The 22,834-nt window shown below is 54.0% G+C and overlaps 1 protein-coding gene across 1 annotated transcript in view; it reads right to left on the bottom strand.

The window, feature by feature from the left end:
- Nucleotides 1-263: 263 nt before the first annotated feature.
- Ube2ql1 (ubiquitin conjugating enzyme E2 Q family like 1) overlaps nt 264-22,834 on the bottom strand; it is a 36,268-nt gene continuing 13,697 nt past the window's right edge. Inside the window, exon 2 of the mRNA XM_003462249.5 lies at nt 264-1,584. Coding sequence (XP_003462297.2) covers nt 1,453-1,584 — 132 coding nt within the window. The 3' untranslated portion in view covers nt 264-1,452. The remainder of the gene's footprint in view (nt 1,585-22,834) is intronic.

Genomic DNA, 22,834 nt, shown 5'->3' with positions numbered 1-22,834 from the left:
GCACATCTGAGTTGGGCCCAGTCATCTGCAAATGCTCTTAGTTAGATTCTACTCGTCTTCCCAGCAGCTGCACCAGGTCTTAATCTACTAGATTTCTGCAAAGACATGGGTTCCTAGGAGTCAAATCCTGGCTGGGGGATGCCTTTCCTGGAGTGCATGCTTTGGTGTTTTTGCAGTATTCGAAATATTAAGACGTTACGCAGCTGATCAAGTATTTTAAATGCAAGGAGAGCTCACAATGACTGGATTCTTGAGGCAGTGTGTCACGTATGCATGATTTTATTTAAAATGTGTCCAAGAAGATTTTCCGATTGGAATGAACAGTTTACCTCTTCCCGCATGTTTCTATAAACAGTACTTCCTCATTTCACGGGGTTTCTTAGAAAGTGCAAAGGAACTTAACAGAAGAGAAGAAATGAAACTGTGGGGAGATTAAATACCAGGTTTACACCACAGCCAGGGTGTTTGCATCGCAACCCTGGGGCGGGGAGGGAGGGGGACACACAAGTGACTACTGGGTGAGGAAACAGGCCTGGTCATGCAAATCGTCATACGATCACTTGGTGTCCTTTGGCAGTTCTGGAATTCCCTGTCACTAGCACACAGAGTAAAGTGAGTCAGATGACCGCGGTGAATGGGAAACTGTCTTTTGCTTTTGGTGGCTGAGAGGAGACAGGAAGATAAACGCCCCGTGGCAGGAGCGCTTTCTAAGGTCTGAAAAGACCGTCGCGGCTCTGAGCCGGGGTGCATGTGGCATCCGTGCCACCGTGCATCCCGGCGGCCACCTCATCCCCTGTCTCCTGTCAAATGGCACTGGTTTATCTGTGAACAGCAGCACATCACAAAGTCAGCAGAGAGAACGCATTTGGACCGAGTGGGCAGTTGTGGTCTTTAAATCACTAGAACCTGCCCGGGTGGAGTTTATTTTCATGAGCCAAAGTTCATAGCACAAATGAGATCTAAATGTCATCACAGCAGACCACGGGCCACAGAGAGGAGGACACGTCTTCACGTTACGCTGACCTGCCGGGGAGAGGAGCAGATGCAGGGCGTGGTACTCAGGGGTCAGTGGCGCCCTGTGCTCCTGGGAAAGATGAACGCGCCATGTACACGGAAACGGAGCCAGCAAGGGCCATGGGCATCGTGCTGGCTCCGCGGAGCTGCTGGCATGGAGAGAAGCTAAGGACAGAGCGACAGGGCGGGCAGGCTGGGAAACGTCACCATCTCCATGTCTGCTCCGGAGTCCCTCAGACGCGCTCACCCACCGGTCACGGAAGCAGGGTCCGGCGGCCTCGGCGCCCTCTCTGCAGACACCGCTGCCCATCAGTCACTGGCGTTCACGATGCAGTTCCGGCTGGAGTAGAAAAGGGTGGGGGATGCGCGGCGGTGGGGCGATGTGTCGGGGTCGGAGTGTGCGATGGGGCGGCTGCAGCGTCCCTGCTTGGGTGGACATCAGCCGTCCGAGACGGGCGGGGTGACCCAGCCGTACTTTTCGTGAGTCTTCACCAAACTCTTAAAGGTCGCTTCTGCCTCCTTGCGGCTGAAGGACTTTTTTGATTTGCCAGCTTTTCTGCAGATCCGTCCCTGTGGAGATGGAGAGAGAAACCAGGTCAGCATTCGGGGCTCTGTGTGTGATGTACGACGGGTGACGTGGTGACACAGAGCCGTGAAACCATGAAAAGTTACTACGGGGAGGGACACATGGCCATTGAACCCCGGGCCCTCCCCTCTCCTGCCGTTCTGCCCCTCCAGAGCAGCCGCTGCAGTGCTTTCCTGGGAGTCTGTGTGAGGTGGGATCAAAAGCACAGCGAGCCCTGCTTCCCAGCGTCACCCAACAGGCAGGCGAGCTCGTGCAACCAGGCTGGCAGACGTCCTCCTCCGTCTTCTTCACTGCCTCTGGCACCGTGAGCCTTCTGGCTCTGCCCCAAAGTCGAAGTGACCATGAAAGGGAAATGTTTTGAGTCCACTCAGGACATTGAGGCAGCCAGGACATCACAGCTAAAGACATTCAGGAAAGAGAACTCCAGAGCTGGTTTCGAAAATGACAAGCACAGTGGGAGCCAAGTATGTTCAAAGCGAAGGGGAGGTGTTTGAGAGGGGTTTACAGCAATGTGTCTTTTACTATTTTTTTTTTTTTTTTTTTTGTACTGGGGATCAAACTCATGACCTTGTGCTTGCCAAGCAGGTGCTTGTGCCGCTAAGCTAATTCCCTGGCCCCACTGTAATAATTTTTCAAAGTTTCAGCACACCATATGTTTCCATCACACTGCAGACGCATAGTCTTGGGAATATCTCACATCTGCTCCGTGCAGTGTGCTGGGCACAGGAGGAGTGGCCGTCTTCTTTGGGGTGATGTGGGGCCTGACTCCCCTGGGCCAGAAAGGATGGACGAGCCAAGGGGCTCCACCCCTGCAGCGGTGCAGGGCCACCTTCCCTACCCACAGCTTCGGCTCTGTGTGCAGCTGCCCATGCCCAGGGGCTGGGCAGAGCAGGACCTTGAGCTCAGCATGTGTTTCCGAAGCTCCCACCTTCCACCCCTCCTGAAAAAATCCTTTGTGCAGTGTTTTGGTTTTTCTTTAGTGCAGGTGAGATGATTTATGACCGCACTGCTGCTGACATTACCGCACTAAAACAGTTCCATGCAACAAGGAAAATGCAGGGCAGAAGACAGAGAAGTCTTCTTCCGCTCCAGATTCTGAGAAATGCGCCTTTCGGTTTAAGGAGAGACGCTGAACTGGTACATGAGCCATTAGCAACTACGCATTGCCCTCTCTTCCAGCTCCTGGTCAGCCCCTGCCCTCCTCAGGGATGGCAGAGGTTGTGGGGCATTGTAATTTTGTTCACTGGGTGTCCAACCTCTGGCATATGTGCATGTGTGAGACTCTGTTTACTGAGCACAAAACACTTTGAAGTTTGAAAACAATTATGAAATTTTGACTTTTTATCATCTGTTTCTTTTTAAAAAGAATCTCTTTAAGTATAACTCTGAGTCCCTCTTTGATAGCTGTGGAGATAAATATACAAGTATATTTACACATTCACATATGTACTTCAGAATCTAACTTTTCTGCACTGAGAGGGCTGAGGCACAAGAACTGCTGTGAATTTGAGGCCAACCTGAGCTACAAAGTGAGTTCAAGGCCAGTCTGAACTGCACAGCAAGACCCTATCTCAAATTAAAACATCTAACTTTTAAAACCCAAGCGTGGGACTGTTGGTGCACTCCTGTAATCCATGTCACTTCAGAGTCCTCTGGAGTGTTACACAGCCCTGAGGTGGGTGGGGACAGGACAGGGGTCACACCCTGCAGTGACCAAGCGTGTGTTGGCATGCAGGACTGAGGCCTTGGGAGAGGCACTGTCCACCTGCGGGTGGCACCAGGAGGCTGCAGCCCACGAGAATTAAGGACCCAGGTGAGAAGCTGCTGTGAGCCTGCACAGCCTGGGGGAAGCTGGCTGATCGGGCATCAGTGGTGGAAGCAGGTGGATGAGAGGCAGGAGTGGGGGTGATGGTGGCTTCGACGGGACAGATTCATGTGGCTCATACTGCTCTGGCCTTGACTCTGCCTCAGGAACCTCGGATCCCCCAAATCACCATCAGCTCACATTTGCTTTCCTGGGGCCCTCGTGTCTTCCTTGTGTGTCTCCAACGTGGGGCACAAGCACCTCAGAAAAGCCAGCCGCACCTCATCAATGAGCAGGCTGCCACCCGCCCTCATCAGCTGCCTGCTGTCGCTGGGAGCCGCCCGATGGTGGCTGTGCGTGGTGCAAGACACCCCCTCCTAGCTCTTGTGCTAGGAGGACAGGGGCTGCCCTGTGAACTGAGCTGGACCTCACCCCAGCAGCCTCCCACCCCCCACCAGCAGCCTCTCCCACCCCCAGTATGAGTGACTTTGGGCCAGGCTCCCACTCTGCAAAAATCCAGTGGCGGCACCCTCTCTGTGTGCAGCCTCCAGCTTGTGAGTCCGCTGCCACCCAGGGCAGTGATCTCCTCTCTGCTAGGCTGCTGGTTCCTGTAGCAGCTGCCCCCTCCAAGGGCCAGGAAGACTGGAAGACAAGCAGCTGCTCTGGGATGGCCAGCAAGTCCTCCACCTGGCTCCAGGGTTCAACTCCCACTTTTAATGTCCTCGCCCCACGCTTTGCCCACGTGGTGTGCGTCTGCTGATGAGAGCGATGCCCACTGCTACACTGCAGACGCGCTCGGCTTCCTCGCCCTGGCTGAGGGCTACCAGAGCAATGCCACTGAACACACCACAGCGGAGCCACTGAATGCATGCAGCTCCTGGAACAGCCGGTGGCAAGGCCTCGAACCTCTGGAAAAAGTGCCTATTTGGTCATCTTGATCGCTCTTCACTGTAATACGGTGAGGATTTGCAGTGAATCTGAGAATTCTGAACTAAAAACACTCAGACCAACACAGGCTCACATGAGCTTGGAACAGTCTCACTTTGGCCTCAATATTTACTCCGCCTATTCTCTGTGGAAAGCCCCGATTGTTCCAAGGAACAACAAACAAAACCTGGGAGGAACAGGCCTCTCTTTGTTGCCTCTTCTTCCCTGGGGAATCATGTACTCAAAGCCTGAGGGCTGAGTCCATCATCGAGGGGCCAGGAACTAGGAACAAGAATGCTCTTACACCTGTGATCCTAGCATGCAGACCCTGCTGCCGGCATGGCCTGTCCTCGAGGACTAGCCCAGAGACTCGGGGCATGGAGGTGCGCACCTATAATCTCAGCACTGAGGTCAAGGAGGGAGGATTGCTGTGAGTTTGCGGCCAGCCAGTGTTGCACAGTGAGTTGAAGACCAGCCTGAAGTGCATGGGGAAACCCTGTCTCAAAAAACCCAAAAATAGACGAATAAATAAACAATACCCAGAGAAATGCTGAGCTTCAAAACCCTCCCTTCTGCTTCCGTCTCTGTCAGGGTGGCTGCGTGGTCTTTGCTGAAGTCCACTGTGGTGCTGGAGGCACGGGAAGGGGAGAGGGGACAGTCCCCCACTCCATCCCATCGTGGTGACTCATGTCTGGGCTTCCATTCTTTCTCATTCTGGATGTGGTCTCATGAAGTTTGGATTTTTGGGGACTCAAGTCCAGGCAAACCCCAGGTTCTAGTGTAACTAGGAATGGCTAATAAGAAAATGAACTCGAGCTGGCACGGTGGTGCACACCTGTAACCCCAGCTGCTCAGGAGGCTGGTACAGGAAGACTGCAAGTTCGAGACCAGCCTGGGCAATGTAGTGGGAGCCTGCCTCAAGATAAAACAGAGGGCAGACCCTTGCCTGGCATGTCTGAGGCTCTGGTCTGACCCACGCAGTACATGCAAAAAAGGAGACCTTGAAAACACTGAGAGTCGTGGACTGTGCGTAACTCAGAGGTGACTTTCTTTCTCCTAGTCCTCGGTAACTCGCCCCTCTGTCTGTCCCACCACTTACCCCAGCACAGTCCAGGATGTCCTTCTCCTTAGCCACTCCTACTTGCTTTGACACCCAAGGCCCGCCCGGCCTGCACACCTGCCGCCTCCCCCACCACCCGCCTCCAGCTCTTACAGGGAGTTTCACTGCTGGCACTCCCTCCGCTGAGCCGAGATGGGGACTAGGCAGTTGTGAGCCTCCGGGGGCCACCACTGCCTCGTGGCTGCACCCCGGTGCCCCTTGGCCTCCTGGGCACCAGAGCTGGGGGTGGCAGGTGGCCATGGCATGGGGGTTCACTGCAGCCCCCAACCTCTGGTAGCTTCAGGTCCTGGCGCGCATGGGGTCTCCCTTCTGGGCTGGCTGCCCGTGTCCCAGCTCTTGGCCCAGGCTCCTCATTTACTTGAGTTTAGAGAAGATAAAGCGATGCCACCTCTGGCAGGCAGCTGCGGAAGCTTCTCCCTGGTGCCGCTGGCACTACGGACTGACCTGTCCTGCACGGAAGAGGTGCGACAGTGGCTGGGCCTCTGCCCACCAGAGTCAGTTGCAACACTCCAGTGTGTACCACAAGCTCTTCCCTACCCTTTACAAGAGGTCCCTGCAGGACAAGCCCTGGCCCATGTGGTAGGGAGCCCCGAGCTGTGCGTCTGTCCCTGTCACCCTCCAGCTGACTGTAGCTCTCTCCTGGTGGAAACAGAGGAAGGTTTTAAGGACAGGATGTGGCAGCAGTTTGTGATACCCACACCTGTAATCCCAGGACTCTGAAAGGCTGAGGCAGGGGGATCTCAAGTGCTGGCTCAGCCTGGGTAACTCACCAAGACCCTTTCCCCAAACAAAAAATAAAAGGGGCTGGAAATCAGCTCCATGCAAAGGCCTTGGGTTTAATAATCCCCAGTATTTGAATTTAAAAAAAGATGCTAATCCTCATGGAGGGTGTGCATCTCGCAGCGTCTGAGGGGTTCTTCTTGGGAAGGCAGGAAGAAAGAGCAAGGTAGGAACAGGGGTCAGCGCTGGTAAAGACTTCTGGGCACAGCTCCTGAGCTGAGTCTTGAGTCCCAGCCCCGTGGAGGGCCTGACATAGCCGGCCATCTCTGAACCAAGAGAAGGATGTGTGGGGGCCTGGAAAGGGGTCTCCGGGAGGCGCTTGGGAAAACTGACCAGGAGGAGCTTGGATGTCAGCTGGCCCAGCTTCAGAGCCCCACCCAACCTGAGCACCCTCTCTGACCAACAGTTTCTCATCAGCAAAAGAAGCAGGATCATAGTATTATGGGACTCTGTGTGAAGAGTGAGGATTTAAGAAGCTACAACATAAAAGACGCGTGGCCCTCTGCCGAGGTGAAACCTATACATAGGCTTTTTACTTTCTAAACTTACAGATCCGAGCAGCTCCTGGCTAGAGGCGGCTTCACTGGTCTTTTCCTATGGATATGGTTACTCAGCTTTGGCCACAGAGAAGGCAAACGTAATACATTGTACTTACACGGCTAACTTAGTCTTTTAAACTGCCCGTTTTAAACAGTTGATATGGATACATTAATCATTTCTGATGTTTCTTTCTTTCTTTTTTTTTTTTTTTTATAAACACACCTTCTGGGCACCGTGGTTGCACTTGCCTGAGAATTAAGCTCCCTCTGAAGTTAAACTTTCCGGACTCTGCCCTAAAGCTCTGAGGTTCCTGACACGGCCCCGGCCCACCCTGTTCTCAGAGTCTTTGAAATCGCAGCTTTTGGTCTAAAACCATTTGGAAAGCCCACACCCCACACAGGTTGGCTGTGCATGCCACCGTGGAGGTCTCATGGCCAGCAGGGGTGATGCTAGCACTCAGAGGCTTTGGGCCATTGTGCCTTTGGAAGGAGTCCCTGGGCGGGGCAGCAGCTTTCTCCTTTCTTGCCAGGTGAAACAGTACAGCAAATCCTGGACAAGGTCCATCTGGACGTTTCTGACAAAAGGTGAGATGCCACGCCAGACATGACCTCTTCGAGATGCACGCTGGAAGCCTGGCCATGCTGGCGGGCGTGTAAGGGGACGCAGTCTCTACAGAAACCACTAGAAGATGCAAAACTAAGAGTAGAATTCCACAGGACCCAGCTGCTCCCTTCCAGGTGTCTTGCTGAAAGTTAGAGACGTCACATCACAGTGACCCCCACACACCTGTGTTTACAGCAACATAATTCACAGTAACTGGAAATCTCGGAGCAGCCTGCATGTCCACCAGCAGGTGAACGGCTAGGGAAGATGTGGCGTTCACACACTGGGGAGCACCGCTCTGCCATGAAGGGAGGTACACCCGAGGCCTCGGGAGGAAAACAGAGCATCCAAGACCTGCTGGTAAGCCAGCCAGACACAAGCATAAACAGAGCATGGTTTCCATTATACGGAAAACTCAAAGTGGAAACAAAGGAAAGCAAGATAAAAGATCATCGGAACCAGGCAGGTGGAGGTTTCACAGAAGGGGAAGGAGCCAAGAAACTAGGGGGCAAAGGTGGGCAGAGGGGCCGTAAAAAGAATTACTTGTGTTAAGTAAATGTTCTGACTCCCCAGGGGAATGTATCACAACCTTGTGGCCCACAAACGTGCGCTAACAAGAACAGAAATAAGACGAAACAGACACGTGTTCCTGGATCCAAGCCTGAGGCACAGAAACTTATTCCCCAAATTCCGAGGCCAGTGGGCATGGGTCCCTCTGCTGTCCCCCTGCTTCTGGTGGCCCAGGAGTCCCTCAGCCCACAGCCACACCAGGCCTGTCTCTGTGCCGTTCGCTCTTGGCTTTTCCTGGATCTCTCGAGCAGCGCACTCACAGGCTCAGGTCCAGCCCAGGGCCCATGGAGACCCTGGGGAGCAAAAGCAGAAGCAGCCCTGTTGCAGGTGTGTGTGTGCACGCATGTGATGCACATGTGTGTGGCCGTGGGGTGGCACTGGAACCACAGGGCCAGAAGTGAGTGCCGTGCAGCCCAATGGCCACTCACCAGAGTCCGGTGGTGAGGTAGAGCATGGGAAATCACTGGCTGAGTGGGCAGAGACCCAGGCTCATGAGCTGGTTTGGAGCATCCGTGTGCACGGGGCCTGGGTGGGCTTGGGCCTGTGGTCATGGACTCCACCATGGGCAGAAGGGACAGAAGGGGCACAGCACAAGGACACTGCATGCGGTGGCACCAGTGTGAGTCCTGGCGGGTCTGGAGTGAACACGCCTGCCGTGATGGTCACTGCCAGCCTGTGTGCGCTGTAAGTGGCTCCAGCCTGGACCTTTACACCCCAACCATCGCAGTAAATCTCCCCTGATCCACAGGGCATTTTGAGACTGCAGACTTTCTTTTGGTGACTGTCAGAGGCCACAGAGAGCCAGGGCTCCTTGCGGGACAGGGACCCCACAAGACCTTGGCAGGACCAGGAAGGAGGCATCAGGGGAGGGACCCACAAGGCACCCAGAGTCCACCAGGCAGAGCTTTTCTTGGGAGGGGCTGCAGGAGGCTGTGCATGGCTTGGGTCCCTTGCAGTGACCTGCCCTGGCCCACAGGATGCCCGTGCCAGAGATTCCAAGAGCAGGTACCTTAGACGGGACATTCACTGCACTGACAGCCACTCCCTCCAAACCCTCCAAAACACTTCCTGCTCTGATTTTTTTAGGAATCTTTGCACACTGAAAAAACTATCTGTTGTTTTAAAGTATAGCTCAGCCTGTAAGAAGTTGAAAGATAAAAGCTTGGAGGACCCACGGGCTGAGTAGGTACATGGCTCTCCATGGGCCTTGGGTGAGCGCCTGGAGAGCCAAGAGGAACACAGAATGCAAGGCCTTGGCCTGGGCCAGCCTGGTGGCTGGACGAAGTGAGTGGGCATAGTGGCAGCAGGGAGAGAGCACAGCCGGTGGCTCCACGCTTCCCGGCTGGGGCTGCAGCTTCCGCAGGACTCTGATGCCTTCAGGGAAAGTAAAGGGACGCATCCAGGACAGCTTTGTGTCGGACCTTCTTGCACTCTCCCCTAGAAACGCTACGTAAACACACATTCCCTGAACCTGTTGCCAGTTATCCAGTAATGCACACAATTGGGCATCGGGTCTTAGATCTGCGAAGCCTCACAGGATGTGAAAGCCACCATCCACTCTGGTCCATCCTGACGATGCTCACCAGAAACATCCCACTGCTGGGGTCCCCTGGCTGGCCACCCTAGCACCAAGCTCCTTGAGCACACTCGAATCCCCCTCTGAGCTGCCAAGAGTCCCAGAAATGGGTGAATCTGCTTCAAAACAGACATTTTCCTGGAGGAAGTGAACGCTGAAAAAGGAACTTTTTGCTTAAAATGTAAGTGGTCTCAGATGATCATTTCAAAAGCGTTCTGCTTCTGAGCCCCGTGCAAGGTGGGGGTGTCAGCACACAACGTAAGATGCTTGAGTGACAGTGAGACACAGGCCAGCACAGACATGGGACTCCTCAGGGCAGTCGTGGTCCTTAGGATGGGCTGGCTCCTCCTGTTAAACACACCCAGGCACCCCAGGCTAACATCAGCCCCCCATTCCAGCCAGCAATGGCAAAGACTTGGATTCCAATGCAGATCTCTGCTCAGCAGCCACTCAAGGACCCAGGCAGGCCGGCTCTCAGATTCACGGCGGAGGCCAGTGATGCTCCTGCAGTCAGGAGTTCCCTTCAGCAGGGAGTGGCCTACTGCCCTCTGCACCCCCAGAGCTCCCTGCCTGCGCCCCATTATATCTCACCACTGTTCGTGCAAATATGTGCATTCCCAGGGTGCCTGGTCTGTCTGCCCTGGGACTTTGTCCGTACCTTGCCCATACCCACTGTGTGGGCCCCAGGCCCCTCCCTGCTGCCAGGCGATGGGATGGATGTGAGACCTTGCCTTGGGCTCTGTGTACTCAGCCCCACCCGAGATCATGGACAATCTGTGTTTTTCACTCTTTCTAGCACATGACGTGAAAGGAAGCAGCTTTTCATGCAGCAAGCCAAGGACACTGTGTTCCATTTTCAAGGCTAAAACATGTATTTTGTGCAAAACCACAACTCCTCCTATGCTTTCTCCTGCAAGGATGATTCTGGAAGCATCCTTTTGAGCTCCCACCGCCCGTGTGGGCAGGTCAGCTGGTGCCTCTGCCTCTGCCAAGGAATGCATACAGCAGGGCCTGTGCAAGCCCCCCAAGTCATGGAGTGGAGACAGCCCTATCTGTCTGACGCTGTGTGAGGGATTTACAGGAAGAGTGGCACTCTCCCAGCCCACCATGCAGGTCTTCCTTAGGGGACCATGCTTCTTCTTTTTGGAGCACATCTTACAAAGGCTGAGAATCAAGCTTCTTCCCCACAGTGCCCCACCCATTCTTGGGGGCGTCATTTGTACCCCAGTTGTGGGGCTGACTCTGCTCACCAGCCAGGGTCATGCCCCTGCTGCAAACCGCTAGGCCAAGCCTGTCTGCATATGTCATGGGCTGTGATTCAGGCTTCAGGGTTCCCCAGGACTTTCCTGACGCTGCAAGGCAGGCAGTTGGAAGGGAGGTGACCGTGATGGGCAGAGCTGTGGACATGCCTGGGCGGCGGGCACAGGCTCTGAGTAGCAGGAAGCACAGCCCAGCAGGCCAGCTTCCCAAGGCAGCATGGACAGCGGCCCAAGCCCCTGCACTGTGCTGCTGAGCTGGCCAGTGCCAGGCCAGGGCAGCAGGCTGGGTCTGTACTCCAGGCTTCCGCCTTGGTTCCACCTGTGCAGACAGCAGTCATGACAGCGTCCCTAAGGGGAAACCCAGAGGAATGAAGGAGGCCAAGGATGTCCTTGGCCAAGGTGACAGGGACCAGGGACAAGTGCAGGGACGAACCCACCAGGACAGGGGCAGTCACACACTACTCGCAGGCGCTTCATGAACCCAGGTCCTGCGGGCACCATGCTGAGTGGGAGCTTAAGGCTCCTGCATTCATCCTGTGTATGGATGAGCTCTGGCCTCAGCAGCCACGGCTGCCTGGGCGCTTTGGCTGACAATGCACAGCCTCCGCTCCATGCAGTGGGACTCGTGACCACACATGGGTGTCGTCAAAGGTGTGAAGGACTTGTGCATGACTGTCAGGAAATGGCCGACCACACCCAGTTGGTGGGTCTGGGATGTGTGCTCGGGGAAAGCTTAAGTGTGAAGCGGTGTGGTTTGGGGACTGCTACACAGTATATGTACACACATCACTCTTTTGGCCAGGCTGTTTTTGCTGTAAAAACACAGCAATACAGAAGATTCTGCATAGAGTCTTGACTTCGTCCATCTATTTATACTTCACCAGTTAAGGTCCAGTGCTCGGTGAGACGGGAGGTTTAACTCCTGCCCAGCAGCAAGGCCCCTGGACTGGCCTGGCAGCCCATGGCCAGGCTCATGGAGCAGGGCAGTGTGTCTGGATGTCTGGTGTGTCCCCATCAACGCGTACCACGTTGGGGGGCGGTGGGCAGCCACACTCCCACCTCCACATGCCCCATGGCAAGTCGTTTGACCGCCTCCTGACAGACCCCTGCACCACGGCAGGTGCTGTGTCTCCATGGGGACTTTGCTCCTGTCCCCGGTCCTCTTTCTGTTCACAGCTTCTATGTAAACCCATGGCTGGATGGGGCCAAACCAACTTCCGGCCAACCATTCCTCCAAGGTCTACGAAGGCACCAAGAGGGCTGCCGACGGCTCTCACCCCTGGGGCTGGGGCTGGGGCTAGGAGTGCAGCCTGCGGGTCTTCAGCCACAGCTGTCCTGGCAGAGTCTCAACTGAGCCCATCGGATGGCAGCAGGTCTCCACTGCTGACTCCAGTCTGAGAGACTGGGCTCCAGGGATTTGCCGAGAAAGCTGGTGGTGAGGACAACTATGGTGGGGCCAAGATGGCAGCTGCTCCTCATCCGGTGACAGAGAGGAGATGGTGCCCAGGCCACACTTGGTGACTGACACCTGGGAGGCATCAGGCTCTGAATACCAGGTGCTAGGTCAGTCTGAGGCCGCATCGTAGTCATCTCTGCCTCTCCAGAGAGCTGTGGACAGTCCCTGTGTGTGTGGGGGGGGGGAAGGCTGGGGGTCCATGCTGCTGTCCTGTCTCCTTCCCTGGTGGCCTAATGCCCCAGAGGCAGGGCATCCTCATGTGACCAAGGGCCCTTGGCCTGGACTTCAGGCCTCGGTGAGGGTGCCTTGGACAGGACCCTGAGTCCCTGGAGTTGGGGCCTCTGGTTTCTCAGGAAAGGGATGTTTTCTCCTCTCCCTGCAGCTTGTGGCCAGCAAATCACTACTGATGGCTATGAACCTCCAGTGGAGGAAGACGTGGGGTTCATTTTCCACTCTCCCTGCTCCCCTGCTGAGGAAGCAAGACCTTCACAGGACAGGCCCAGGCGGCACTGTGCAACCCTTGGAACTGAAGGATGCAGGATGCACACCTGTCAGACCAGCACTCTGGGAGGCTGAGACAGGAGGATGGCAGGTTTGTGAGCTCAGAGAGACCTTGTCTCAAAACAAAAAATAAAAGATGGAGCTCAGTGTTTTAATCTCTAAAATCAATGAATAAATAAAGTTAAATTTAAAAAATTAAGAAGACCCCAAAGTTGTGGTCACAGAAGTGCCAGCCCATGCTTCTGAGGCCCTCCACAGGGCAGGGTGGTCTGTCAGGGCACGGGTGGTGCTGAGAAGTTTTTAACCACCAAACACCCTGTAGGAAGCCGGAGCTGGCTCCCCGTGTTTTCCCCGCCAGGGCTAAGGAGGCACCAGCCTGCTGGTGCAGGAGGAAACCTTGACCTGGGGCACAATGAGGCCTCCACCTCCCTGCCGTGGTCAGGACCCACTGCTGCTGGGGGTGAGGAGCTGCCAGCCCCTGGCTTCCAGATTCTCCTCGCCCGATTTCAAGGCCCTTAAGTGTCCTGAAGAGTTTCTGTGGATGTGATACACATAACATGAGCAATCCACATGCACTTTACTGCACAAAGAAGTAGACTGCCCAGAGCCTGCCTTCCAGCTGGCCTGCTGCTAAAATCCCAAGCCACCAGCACAGGCGCAGTCTCTAGGAAGCCCCCTTAGCTCTGGGTGGCCCTGCAAGCTCTGCATCTCTCTGCGGCCAGCGTGTCAGTGCCTTCATCCTGTCCAGCCTCTCCCACCTGCTCCTCACTTCCGCCCCTCCATCGCCCCAGCCCTGCCTTCCCACCTACTACGCTCCACTTCCGCTGGCTTCCTGTTACACTGGAGCACCAAGCACAGGAGAATCCACACTGCAGTGCGCTAGGAGCAACCAGGGGAAAGCCAAGGCCTCAAAGCAAGCGGGGCAACGTGAGTTCATTCTGGCCTGCTGTGTTTGCTAGTGATGCTTCCAGGGCACCCAAACCCAGCACATGCTTTCCGTGTTTGCAGTGAAACACAGGGCAGAGACATGGCATCAAACAGCTCAGTTGGTGTTGCCAAAATAGCTTGGGGATGATGTGGAAAAAGACCACAAACAGTCTTGAGATTGTAATCAAGCACAGAAGCCCAGTCTAAATTCTAATTCTCAGTCTCTGGTTGAAAAGCTTGGAAAACCAAGGGACTGATTTTGTTTGACCTAATAAAATTGAAAAGGAGAGTTCACTATAAGCAGCTGGGATGGCTATTATTACTTTTAGGTCATTACTTTGGGAGTTGCTCTGATTTTAATTCTGTAATTTTTAGGTGTCTCATGCAGCCCTTGCTTTCTGGGTAAGAATCATATTACATGGAGAGGAGAGTTCAATGGAATGTTGTAAAACATCGTTGGACTCCTTCAGCCAGTACACACCTTATAGTGTGATGCAGGGAAGCTGGTGTCAGTCCCTGTCTTAAACCTCCACCTGTATGAACTCCCTCCCCTCTCCAGAGAGACTTCTGGACTCTTCCTCACGATGAGGAAACTGAGACACAGGCCACGGCTATCTTCTGACTACTTCTCTTCAGGGTCATGACGAGCTCTCCAGACAAGGGCACGTTTGCTCATTCCTGGGGTCTCGGGTCCCCCTGTGGGCATCACAAGATGACACAGCAGCACCCACTGGGTGCGCCCCTGTGTTTACTGAGCCGTGAAGGCCCTGTGGAAACACCCCTGCTTGCGCTCTGGGGGAAAGCACAGCCAGGATCCCCAGGAGAGGAAGGTGTGGCTCCTGCATGGCGTTTCCTATGCGGTGTCTGCTCTGATCCCACCCAAAGACAGGCTCCTAGCGATTCTACAGCTGATGAAGCAAGGAGCTGGGGTCACACAGCTGTGTGGCCTCGGAAGTAGTGAGTGGTGCCTCCCTGCACCACCCGAGCAGCCCCGCAGTCAGGGTGAGGCAGGGCCAGCAGCCTGGATGCTCCACCAACTCCTCGAAGCCTCCTGGTCCCCGCTCGGCTCAGAATACCCGGCTCCCACTTTGCCAGCCAGGTTCCAGCCATCACAGTCCATCTCTGAAGGATGCGAGCTCTGTGACACAGAAGTCACATAACACACAGTCACATTGCCAGACCTGGGCTGTGCCCTGGGTGCCCCAACCATGGCTGATGTCACTCCAGCTCTGCAGGCCCTGCCCTCTGCCACACTCAGGTCCGGACCGCAACTTCCCCGTGAGCGTCTTTTATGTGGCAAACATTTTCCGACCACAGGTGCTGCATGGTAACATCCTCCAGGTTCGCCTGAAGCACTCTGGCTGTGCGCTGTGATGTCCTGGAGCTCAGGAGTGAGACATCGGGGCAACCTGTTTCCAGGCACGGGAAGCCACGGTGGGCGAGCTTCCACACTGGCACCGGAGATTAATTCTCCTGGCTTTGTTATTATGATGTTTACCTTGCCTCACACTAAGATTCAAAGATAACAAGAATTGAGCTTCTTTAATCTATTTGGAGAGGCAAAATCAGCTCGCCCTGGCTTCGTGTGCCTGCCTGCGGTGGGATTGGAGGGTTTTCCACGTCACTGAGACGCAGCAACAGGGCAGCTTCGTTCCTAGTAGGAGACAGAACTGCCCACATGGAAAAACATAAAAGCCCAGCTCTTGCCTGGGAACCTGATTTACTAGGGAGCAAGCAGCATTCCACAGACAGCCACGTGTTTCTTCTATTTTTGTTTTCGTTCAACCACGCTGGCCACATGGCCATTTCTGGGCAGTGAATGGCCAGTGCATGGGGCAGGGAGACCATGGTTTCCCCAATATGTCAGTGGTGCCAGTTAGACAGTGTAATGGACACAGGCTGTCCTTCACGAGATAACACATATTGTGTGGGCTGCCTTCCAATTCCCCCAGGTTCCCTCCAGGTCTCGGGGTCCTGACCCTTCTCCCATGCACTGTTTTCTATAATCAGGAAAACGTCCTAAGAGCTGGAGATGTTAAACAAAAGAACACACGTCACCCTAATCTGCTTTATCACACAATCAGCCCTAGTCCAGGCCCCTGCACGAACACCTAAGCACAGGTACTCACAGCATGATTTTAAGATGGTGATGATGAACACAATCATACAGTTGGCTCACTGCAAGGAAGGACAGCAGTAGCCAGAGTTGCCCTTGGCCTCACAGGTCTTTGAGAGACCACTGCTTCTTTGAAGATCAAAGACACGGACCAGTTCCACCTTCTAAGTTACCTTGGGTCTCTGCAGCAGTTCTGAGCCCCGTTCTGGTGCATGGAACCCCAGCGTGGCATTAGACCCTAGCTTCCCCAGTGTGCTCTGGACCTGTGGTCCTGCACACCAACACCAGGTCCTGTGAGAAACCCAGTCTGAAAACATAAGCAAGCTGTAATTCCAGCATCCTGGGAGCCTGAGGCAGGAGGATAGCAAATATGAGCCCAGTATCGGCAGTTTAGTGACTTAGACCTCAACTCAAAAATAATCAATAATCAATAGCAAAAGGGTTGGGTGCTCAGTGAGAGGGCCTGGGGTTTAGTTCTCAGTACTGCAAAAAGAAAAAACAAGCAAGCAAATACAAAAAATTTCCCGTGGTCACTCTCGCTACAGAAGGGCATGATGCCAGCTCTGGGAAATTTGTTACACTGAAGGCTGGAAGCAGCCTACTTTTCTGCTAAGTTGTTACCTGAGGGCAGACCAAAGCTGCCAGCCTTGGAGAAGATTGCACTTAATTGGCTTTTTGGGTTAAGTGCAGCTAAACGAAGGAAAAAACACATACAAATCACTTTAATTATGGTATTGCAAAAGTCAGGGATGTCACACTTAGATTAAAATGTAAATATCTAAATGTATGTTGCTCAAAAAAGAATAAATAATCAAGCAATTTCATTTTAGAGTCTGGTTTATATGCATGTATTCAAGGTGTGATCACTAAATATAGTGAATGCTGAAAATTACAAAAAAATTATCACAGTGAAAGACACTCTGCTACTGATCTTTACGAGCCTCCGAGCACGCTGAGCATCATGGCGGCTTCCCGCAGCAGCTCGGGAAGTCCTCTCTCATCCGAGCTCTTCCCTTCCCTGCGGTGGCTGCCTCAGTGTCCTGAATCGGTTCAAAGTGCTGACCTTCCGCGTAACCTTCACTTTGACTTTGGGGAATACCCAGAAGTCACACGGTGCTGGAGCTGGTCAACAAGGAGGACAAGGACGCACAGCGATTTTTTTAAGCTCTGGGACCTGCAGCAGCGTTCACTGTGGTTTTATCTTTCTTGGAAAAGACCCTGGTGAGAGAAGACTTCAGGAGCTGCTTCAAAAAGCAGCAGGAACGAGGGGATGAGTGTGTTCAGATCAGGGTTTTGAGCAGGATGGACGGCAGTGTGCCTTATGCTGTGGTAACTATTAATTTTTTGTCTTTTTCAGACAGGGTCTCACTATGCAGTTTGGGCTGACCTTAAACCCTCTTGTAACCCAGGCTGGTCTCAAACTCACAGTGGTCCTTCCTGCCTCAGCCTCCCAAGTGCTAGGATTACAGACATGTACCGCCTTGCCCAGCTGTGTAATAACTTTCTAAATTTAAATGCCATATTTTATCACCAACCCTTATGTGTGTTCATATATACAATAGGGATAACCTTGAGGCTATTTTGATAGAATTCCGTGTTTGTGAGGTTTATGGGGAATCTCTCTACTCCTAAAACATCTGGGACAGGCTCAGCCTCAATGCCCAGGTGTGCGGACACAGCCCTGTGCTGTGTGCCCAGCCGACCTGTGTGCCCAGCCGGGCCGAGCAGCTTCAGGTGCCCCGTGGATGTGCAAGGAGGAGCCATGTCTGCTGGCCTGCCAGAGAGCTCAGGAGACACAACGGGGCAGAAGGAGAGGTGGGGGTGGAGGGCTGGACAATTCTTCCCATTTCTAACAGGAACCCTAACGGGGCTGTTCTCGGGCGGTGCAGACTGGTGGCAATCCTGGGGGGACAATGTAATGAATTTTTCTACTTCTGAGTAAAATAAGAATCCCTACAGAGTACAAATATTTGAGTAACCCCCTCCCCACCCACACACATGCAGGAACCCTGTGACCTCCTGATTATTCCCTGCTCTTGCTCAGCCCTCGTTTCAGCCAGGTTGATGAATAAAATTACCAGTTGGTGTCTGCTGGGACTACTGGTGAGCCCAAAAGACTTTTTATAAAAAGTGGAGTCAAGGGCTTTCAGAAAGTACGGAACCTCAAATCTTAAGGGCATCCGCATGATAAAGACAACTTGAATCAAAGCACGCGTCAACGTGGGCACATCAGCATCAAAACCAATCGGAGGAAAACGCCCTGGCCATTCCCTCCTCCGCTGGCCCACCTGTGCCACCGTCCACGCCGCCTCTCAAGGTGGCTCTGCTCCTTCCTGGGCCCCTGATGTCTGCACTGGCCCTCTCTACCACATTCTCGCTCTGTCTACAGGCCTCCTGCCGGAGGAGGAGTCAGCTGTGTCTGGGGAGGAGAAGCCCAGCTTCCTGCATGATCGGCAGAGGAGGAGAAACACTGAGAGCCCGGGAGGAGGCTCGGGCTGGGGACCAGGCCAGGGGGCAAGGGCATTCTTGGTCCAGCAGCAGCTGGGGGGAAATGGAGGAAATGCCCTGCTTGGCAGCTCTGGACAGATTCCTGGGAGCGGCCCGAGAATAAGGATGGTGGGGAGGTTTACAGAGACCACGAAATAATAAAGCGGGAGAAAAAATAATAATAAGGAAATGTCAAAGAAGACAGACAGGCTCCTGTTCATCGATTTTAATAAAAGCACGAAAGAAGCCTCCACCGACAAGGTAAAGAGAGAGCCTTGAGCCGGGAAGGAAAAGTAAATATGAAAAACCGAGGCAATCACGGGTCTGCAAAGAGAAGGCAGAGAGGGTTTGCGAGACAGGTGGAGAAATGAGAAAGCTGGGGGACCGTGGTCCTCGGTGGGTGGGGACTCTGCCCAAAGGTAGGGGGCCCCGAGACAGGGGAGACAGCTGCTGATGCAGGGCGCCCAATAAAGGCCGCAGAAGAGGAGGTGAGAAGTGGGAACGCGGTGAGAGAGAAGGCAGCAGCCAAAGCCCACAGGTGTCCGGTGAAAGCTCTGATACGGGCCGAATGTGTCCCTCCCGCACCCAAATGCAAATTCCTATCGCAGTCCTGATGCTCAGTGGCTCAGACCTGACTGCATTTGGAAACAGTCTGCAGCGGAGACTAAGCTAGAATGAGGTCCCCAGGCTGGGTCCTGATCTGGTCTGACCGGTGTCCTACAAGAAGAGGTGATCAGGACCCAGACAGTTAGAGAGAAGACAGACTGGCTGAGGGAGGACACAGGGTGGTGGATGACAGAAACCAAGGACACAGGCCTCAGGGGAGGCCACCCCGCCACACCTAGTCTCAGACTTCAGCCTCTGGAACTCGAGAGAAGACATCTCTGTTCTTGAAGCCCCTGTCTTGGGTCCTTTGGTCCCCTGTAATGGTTTATATCTAGATGTCCCCCAGAGCCTTGTGGGGACCTCTATATGAATCGCTGTAGGAGGTGGGGCCTGCTCTGAAGAGAGGGTCACTCAGTGGGTGGCCCAGAGGGCTTAGCTCCCTCCCTCCCTGCTTCCCGTCCACCACGCTGTGAGAGCTCTGCTCCACCAGGCCCCTGTGTCACGGAGCCCACCAACTATGGACTGAACCTCTCTAAACTGTGGGCCAAAACAAGCTTCTCCTCCTTTAAGCTGGGGGTATTGAGCATTGTGTCTCAGGGACATAAAAGGGACTAAGACACCATCCATTAGTGACACAGCTGACATGCTCGGTCACAGCTGGGTGGAGAGAAGGCGCAAGGAAAGAATGAATTCACAGGTAGCAAATACGTCACCAGTCAGGGAAGACCACAGAAACAACACCTGAAGATGTTCGCAGAGAGCTTCTTTAAATCACCCCTTCCTCTAAACTCAGCACAGTTAGCACCAGAGAGAGCACGCTGCCGCCGAGGGTGTGAGCAGGCTGCTGCAGGGTCCCCTTGTGAACACAGCCCTTTGGCAGGGGCCGGGGACCCACTGCTGCCATTACTGGCCAAGAGCGTGGCGCTGCTTCCAGGCACATGATTTCAAACCAAACCCCACCCAACCCCTGCCAGCTACTGAAACACCAGGACCAATAAATGTGATGTCGAGCAAAACAAAATTCAGATCATGTGCACCGCACACAGGCACACAGCGCTGGGAGCGAAGTTATTTCGTCCTCTGTGTCAACCCCCAAACGTCCTGTGATGGAGTGCCACTTTGTTGTTAAAAATGTTCGTGCCTGCACTGCAATTACAAGAGCTCGACACCCTCATTCTTTCCTTGATGATTCACGGTCGTGCCCAGTCTCAAGGACAGCGACTGCACGGCCTGCAGTGGCATTTGTGGGGCACCCAAGAGGGGCAGGGGCTAGGCTTGTCCAAAGAGCCCCCACCATCCTGCCCGGCTGGAGAGTATCCAGTCCAGTTGTGGGACACAGGATACGTCTTGGCGGAGGCACATGCGTCCCCCTAAGGAGGAGCACAGTGCTGGGGACATGGGCCTGGCATGCCCCGGACACAGGCTGTGAGGACGGTGGGGTCCAGTGGGACCTGCTGGCCTCGGGGTGCTGAGGGGAGGCTTGCTGAGTGCTCACAGGGCTGCAGGTGTAGATGCCTGCTCTGGTTTCTGGAGCAGGAAATGGGAGGTGAGTCTTGCTGCCCCCTCCCAAGTCAAGTGGATGGTGGTGTGTGCCCTGCCCTGCGGAGTGTGCCAGCCATCGAAATGTGGCCCCAGGGTGGGTGCATGGGGCTGGGATGGAGCGGGGCTGGCAGTCACTTCCGCGGGGAGCTACCAAGACACCACCAGGGAGCGGAAGCTTTGGGTCACGGGGTCCCACCGTGACTGACTCAGTGAGGAACACGTTTTACTCAGGACCTGGCCTCTGCTGCAGGATGAACCCTCTGCCCTGCTGCTGGGAAGGGAAGGTGGCGCAGCCACGGGGAAATCTGTGTGGAAGATCCTCAGAAAGCTGACGTGGAGACTGGGCTCACCCCAGCCAGTCCCCCTCCAACTCCCTTCTCAAGAGAGCTAAGACGCCCTGTTACAGCCAGGTGTGCACAGTGCACAGCGCACAGCAGCTCACTGCTAAGCAGCCTGTGTGTCTGTCAGTCAGCAGATGAGCCGTTAAAGGAAATGGGGCAGTTACACACCATGGAGAGCTACTCCCCACAAAGAAGGACAAACTCGAATCACTGGCAGGAAAGTGGGTGCGCCCTGAGACCATCAGGTTCAGTTACATGAGCCAGAGAGAGACCAGCTTCAACATGCAGTGGCTTCTTTTGTATAAGAAACCTGAAGTCTAAGTAAATCAAAGAGCAAAGTAAAAGAGGGTAAGAGCACACAGGGCGGTAGATCTTTGCAAATGGGCAGGAGACCAGGACAGAGGCGGGGCAGAGGGAATGTAAATAGACCGGAGGTGTGCTATATGCAATTATTAACTTCCCACAGTGGATGAATTATTCGGTACTGTAACCAGGTACGAATAAAACTTGAAAGTAATTTCAAATTTAAAAATAAAATAAAAACAGGTCCATCTCATTCCTGCCTGCTGCGCTGGTTGGCCTGAAATTTCAGGTGGAATACCCATTAAGAAGCATCCTGTGAAAACAAAGGTATAATTTTGGGGGTACTGGGGATTGGACACAGGGCCTTTACACTGAGTCACAGCCCTGATTTTTTTAATTTGTTTGGGACAGTGTCTTGCTAGGTTGCTAAACTGCCCGGCCCAGGCTTGGGTTCCAGGTCCTGCTTCCTCTGCCTCCCAGCGTGCTGGGATTACAGGCGTGCACTCCCACACCCAGACAAGAACGATGTTCAGTCCACTGGAGTTCTCGCCTCTCAACTCGGCAGCAGCCTTGGTGGCCCTGCAGAGCTCTGACTGTGGTCACTGCACAGATCCGAGGGCCTCAAGTAGAAAACAGCGGCACCCGATGTCCAGACCAGTCTATTTGTGAAACACCATCCCGGCACTCAAAGCCTCGCTGGGCTCCCGAGGCTGCTGAGGCACCTGCCAACGCGGCCAGCGTGCCTCCTACTTGCACAGTGCTGGCTGCGTGGCCATGAGGGAGCCAGGGCAGGAGCAGCTGCCTGCTTGTTCTCTCTCTAAGCCCTGTGCCTCCTCTAGTCCTCCTGGGTCGGGAGAGTCAGCCACCTCGGCTGAGGACCGCAGGACTCCAGACCGCAACACGACAACCACAGGGACGCGCGTGCTGGGTCACCCCTGCTCATTTCTGTCTATGACAATGTCTCAGCGCTCTGACTTGGGACTTCTGTGTGACAAGGACTTGGAGGTCTCTGTGGTGCTGGAACTTTCACTGATAACAGATCGGGAAAGGAACTGGCTCCGAATGCTTATGACAGCTAAAGTGCATCCAGGCCGCTGCATACGCCTGCAGCTCGGCAAACGCTACTCAACCTTGGTTTCCAGGTGACTTTGCTCCCCATGCCTGCTCTCCCCAGCTTCGCTCATGGGATTGTTTTATCTGATTCTCGATACTGGTTTTTTAAAAAGGCCCTCAAGATATTCTGGAATGAAACTTCAACATAAAATCACAGTGCAAATACTAAGTTGACCTGAGCTTTGGAGGCTCTCAGGAACAAGGCTTTCCCGGAACTCCTGCCACACCGCAGTCACCACCACCTGTGTGACGCAGTCCATGCCCGTGAGCCAGGTCGGGGAGGGGTGGTGCCACGCTGTCCCGGCGGAGGGCGCATCCCGTACCTCCGACCCCCAACTCACGTTCCTTCCCCAGTCTTTCCTGAGAGTCACTGCCTCACACATGCAAAGCGCGCTTGTTTCCCAGGCTTCTGAAAACATAGCTTTTAAATCATTTACTCAGTCACAGAGTAGAATCTTCTAGAATCTTCCCAAAGATTTTTGAAAACAGTATTGATCTAAATATTGTGACACACTGATTTAAGAGAGTAGGAAATAGTGACATGGAAGAGACTGAAAGGAAAGGAAGAAAACGAAGATCTTCGCCGCAATTATATAGAAAAAATAATATGGGGAGCAAAGGGAACTGCTGCAGAGCAGGAAAGGGAGATTTAGAGGTGCACAC

The sequence above is a fragment of the Cavia porcellus genome, unplaced genomic scaffold, assembly GCF_034190915.1.
Source record: "Cavia porcellus strain 051 isolate PalLab524CR breed Dunkin Hartley unplaced genomic scaffold, mCavPor4.1 scaffold_11, whole genome shotgun sequence".
NCBI classification, from domain to species: Eukaryota; Metazoa; Chordata; class Mammalia; order Rodentia; family Caviidae; genus Cavia; species Cavia porcellus.
Note: the sequence above shows the minus strand (reverse complement) of the source record. Positions and strands in the feature narration are given on the sequence as shown.